Raw genomic sequence first — 4168 nt, 5'->3', positions numbered from 1 at the left:
CAGCAGGAAAATGTGAAGAATTAGTATTGTACTATTTTATTAGCTATAAACTAGCAAATATGGAGCCATTTTATTGCCTATAAAAATATAGTAGGCTGAAAGATATACTAGATGCTAATACTGTGGTTACTGAAACAATCTATTTGATCCATATTTTTAACAGATCTTGCTGTGCTATGACTCAGCATACTTTTTCCTGGGTTACATCTATAATAGAGACAATAAAAGAGGAAAAGCTGTGCTTGGGTGGTGGTCTTATGACTAGTCCTAGACTGAAGTGCCAGCTGGTGCATGTCTTTTTGGCAGCCACTCAAGCTGTTGTTTTTGTTTTGGCAGCCTTTGCAGCCAGAGCATGCTGCTTTCTCAGTTTAGACGGACGGGAGAGATGTTGGTCCAAGGGTGTATTGAGGCACCTTAGGGCTAGAAAATTCTAGCTGTGCTGAGCCTGCTGCGTTGAAAGCCAAGTGTCCATTGTCTGATTCACGTCTGTCTCACTGTGCTTCATGAAGGAGCTTGGAGGAATGCAGCCTCCATCCTGTTTTGAAGTATTTTTTTGCCACTTTGAAGGTATTGACCCCCTTGTAAGCTGCTACAAATCAGGAAAGAACAGCTGACTCCAGCAGAGCTATGTTCATCCACAGAAGATGAGTATCTAGCTTTTCTTGTGGAAGTTGCCACCTTAGGAGGCTTCTTTGTCTTAAAAATGCAACTCTTGATCTCTGCATGTAGATACAGGCAGATTGCCTGTGCGGGGGAATACTGCCAGCAGGACAGAAAAGATCCCCTACCTATTTAACATATATATTTTTATAGTTCTTTTATTTCTCAGCCTTTTTTACTCAGGATGTTTATCCTTTTAAGTTTTTGCCTTTAGATTGAGTGTTCTTTTTTTTCACCTCTTGTTTTTGGATTTTTTTTACTGAGTAGTGCAATTCATTCTTTTACCTTCTTTCTCAAAAATACAAAATACTCAACTATTGTTGTTTTTTAAAAAATATGTTCTCAGTGCATTTCTGATACTATTCTCACAGATTCTCACAATAAGCCATTTGGAAATTATTTACACCAGTATTGGTGGCTCTTTTATACTCTAAATCTGTAGAGCAGTGAAAAGACATTCTAGGCAAGTCAGTTCTGGAAGTAGTTTTTCATGGTGCCCTCAGAGCCTACAGGAACAGTTTACGAAAAGCCACAGATAGGAGGTAGGCTTTGAGGTAGGCAGCCAGAACCATTGGCTGCTTGTCTTGTGGTTTGCTCTCTGGTGCCATCCATATCCTTAATGACACTGTGTTGGTGGGTGTGAAATGGGTTGGTGCTTGCAATCCCATTTCTAATGGGTATGAAGTAGAAAAAAACCATTCTGCTTATTGGCAGTCTCGATAAAATGGTGTATATATTGAATGGTAAGGAAGAAAAACACTTCTCCTGAGAACTTACTCTCCTGATCACTCTGACAGTATCTTGGTGGTGTGAAGTACCTAAATTTGGGCTGCTCTTCCTGCTGCTGTGAGTGCCCTTCAGCATGTCTACTACATGACATCTGTTCTAGAATAGTAATTCCTGATGAACTCTATGTGGGGTTGTTCTTAACCTGGAGTAAGTGTGTTAGAATAAAACAGTTATCTTAACCCACCTCCCAAGTGGTTTAAGTCATTTCAGAGAAGGCAGTCATAAGCCTTTAGAGAGGAAGTTAATCAAGAATAGATGCTTCATTTCAAATTCATGCCCTACCTTATTCTCAATTAACTGCATGTTTAGACCAGCCTTAAAACTCAGCTGGTTCTCTAGAGTCAGCGCTCTAAGTCCATCTCATCAGCATCTGTCTACATGTTCAGAATATCAAAACGTTATTTTTTATTATGAGGTGGAGAAAAATTGCATTGTGGATAAAGAACAGAAGTTGAAAGCTTAAGTCCTGGCATTTTTTCCCAGTTCTACCACACTTCTTGTGATACAATTTCCTTGCCTTTTCTGTCTCTCAATTTTCACTCTTAAAAATAGTATCTCCTCTTAACATCCTTCAGGGATATAGCATTCATCAACATCCACATATTACTGTGCAGATTCCCAGGAGAGGGAAAGGGAGAGATCTATGGCCTACCAGGTTGTCAAACTCCAAACTCTGAACCAGCTTTCCTTCCAGGTCAGAGTTAGAAATGAGAATTCATCTTGCAAAACTGGCATCATATTTCAGTGTGTGTTGCAGGTACTGGGCACTTGAGAAATACAGTGATTTTTTTAAACTGGTGTTGCTGAGTACTTGACCAAAACTGATTTGTTACATTTATTTATTTAATATGCACACACACTCATATTTGATTTTATACTACAGGTGTATAGATGAGCACTCTTCCTTGATACTTGACCTAGTGATACAAGAGGGAGGGAGAGGAACAGAGAAATGAAGAGCAGTCTGTTTAGCTGCCTGAGAGCCAGGATAGTTGGCTATCACAGGGTTTGGTGGCAGTCCATAGATAATCTAAGGAAGGTTTCTAAACTTGAATATGTTTCCTCCTGTACATACAGAGGAAGGAGCAGGAACTGTGTTTTCCCTAATTCTTTATTTACTTATTTTCCCACTTGCTTTATTTTGCAGATGTTTTTCCAGGTCTGATCACCTCGCCCTCCACATGAAGAGACACATCTAAATATCAGCTTGGTACAGATGTCAGCTGAGCTAAGTATCGTGAGATGAAAGTGGAACTCAAGTTACAACATGCTGCCTTGCAGAAGAAGAAAACTTGACCACGTGTAACCCTCTGTATAGAGACCACAGGCTCACACTGTCATGCACCCAGTTATACTTCAATACGTACATCGGTTCTTTATGCCTTGCCCCAGCTGGATGGGAGACGATGCAGGCGGGGAAACGGTATGGAGGTGAAGTCAATGAGAAGGAACAATTGCTTACAGTACTTCATCCCTCTTGGATTTGTTTTCTGTTTTTGCCAATGGAAATCAAAGAAAACTGAGGAGGCCTCCCTGCAGGTGGATGGCAGTAGGAGGGGCTTATTTAACTTGCTTCTCAGTGCAACTCAATAGGAGAATATGTCGTCTTGAAGTTGCATATTTGTAGCACTAACTTTCTTTTTAAATAGATGGGGGGAAAACAATGACCTAGAAAACCAAATTCCAGTTTGGTAGCCAAAATTAACCTCTTGGTTCATTTGTTCTTTGTCTGAGAATTCCTAATGTTCAGTGCATCAGACTTCTCACAGACACTTTGACCTGTCTTGGTTTTGGTTCTTCTTCCTAGAACTGAGCTATTGAGATCCTTTTAAGTCAATACCAGTGGCCTTAATGGCAGTAGACTGTGGAGTGACACTTGTGACACAAATATCCTCTTTTTGGCCTGAGTTTATGTAGACTTCATGGAGGACTATGTTTTTGTTGGTTGTTTTTATTTTGTGTTTTTTTTTGTTTTGGCTATTGCACAACATATGCACTAGGGACTCTGGAAGCTGCTGCCATGATGGCTAAGTGGCCAAGGGATAAAGCCGTGAGAAACAGCACCTAATATCTCTGTAGGCCTCACCTTATTGCCATAGCTAGAACTTCTTGTTTATTTTTTGAACAAAAAACTTTAAAAGCTTATTTGAAAGCTTAAACATTTTTTCTCTTTTCTCCACGAACAAGTGATCTTCAGAACTCCTTGTCTTCACCTGGATATCGGTCTGGGACTGGCCACACAGGCATGACTACAGGATTCCTTCCACATCATGTGAGCATGTTAGCCACAACCCACAGTGACTTAGCAATGAATTATGTTGCTTTTTCTTGCTGTTCTTCTATTAACCAATTTAAAACATTAGACTTTCATTTGTGTAAAGAGCACCTGCAGACGTTTTAATTTAAAGCTAATATTTGTTGAGCATCTTACAAAAAAAAAAACCCAACAACAAAAAACAAGCCAAAAATCCCACTCAAGTCTCTGAGTGGGAAATTGAGAACCTCTTCCAAGTACAATGGCTTCATTCAGCATTAGCCTTTTAAAGAAATTATCAAAGTCCTCCTTTTCCATTCATCAAGTTGATGCTGTAGCCCACTCCTATCTGAAAATACGTAACAGTGTGAACGGTGAAGGAAGGGTTGGATTTTCCACACAGCAGTGAGGCTTTTCCAAATGATTTATCTAAAGTATTAGTAGCCTAGAGATCCAATTTGGACT

General features: G+C 39.8%; 1 protein-coding gene across 1 annotated transcript in view; it reads left to right on the top strand.

The window, feature by feature from the left end:
• KLF7 (Kruppel-like factor 7 (ubiquitous)) overlaps nt 1-2648 on the top strand; it is a 57935-nt gene extending 55287 nt beyond the window's left edge. The window contains exon 4 of the mRNA XM_010007323.1: nt 2597-2648. Coding sequence (XP_010005625.1) covers nt 2597-2648 — 52 coding nt within the window. The remainder of the gene's footprint in view (nt 1-2596) is intronic.
• Nucleotides 2649-4168: the final 1520 nt, after the last annotated feature.

The sequence above is a fragment of the Chaetura pelagica genome, unplaced genomic scaffold (genome assembly GCF_000747805.2).
Source record: "Chaetura pelagica isolate M959 unplaced genomic scaffold, ChaPel_1.0 scaffold21, whole genome shotgun sequence".
In the NCBI taxonomy this organism is placed as follows: domain Eukaryota; kingdom Metazoa; phylum Chordata; class Aves; order Apodiformes; family Apodidae; genus Chaetura; species Chaetura pelagica.
This window is presented reverse-complemented; position numbering and strand designations above follow the sequence as displayed.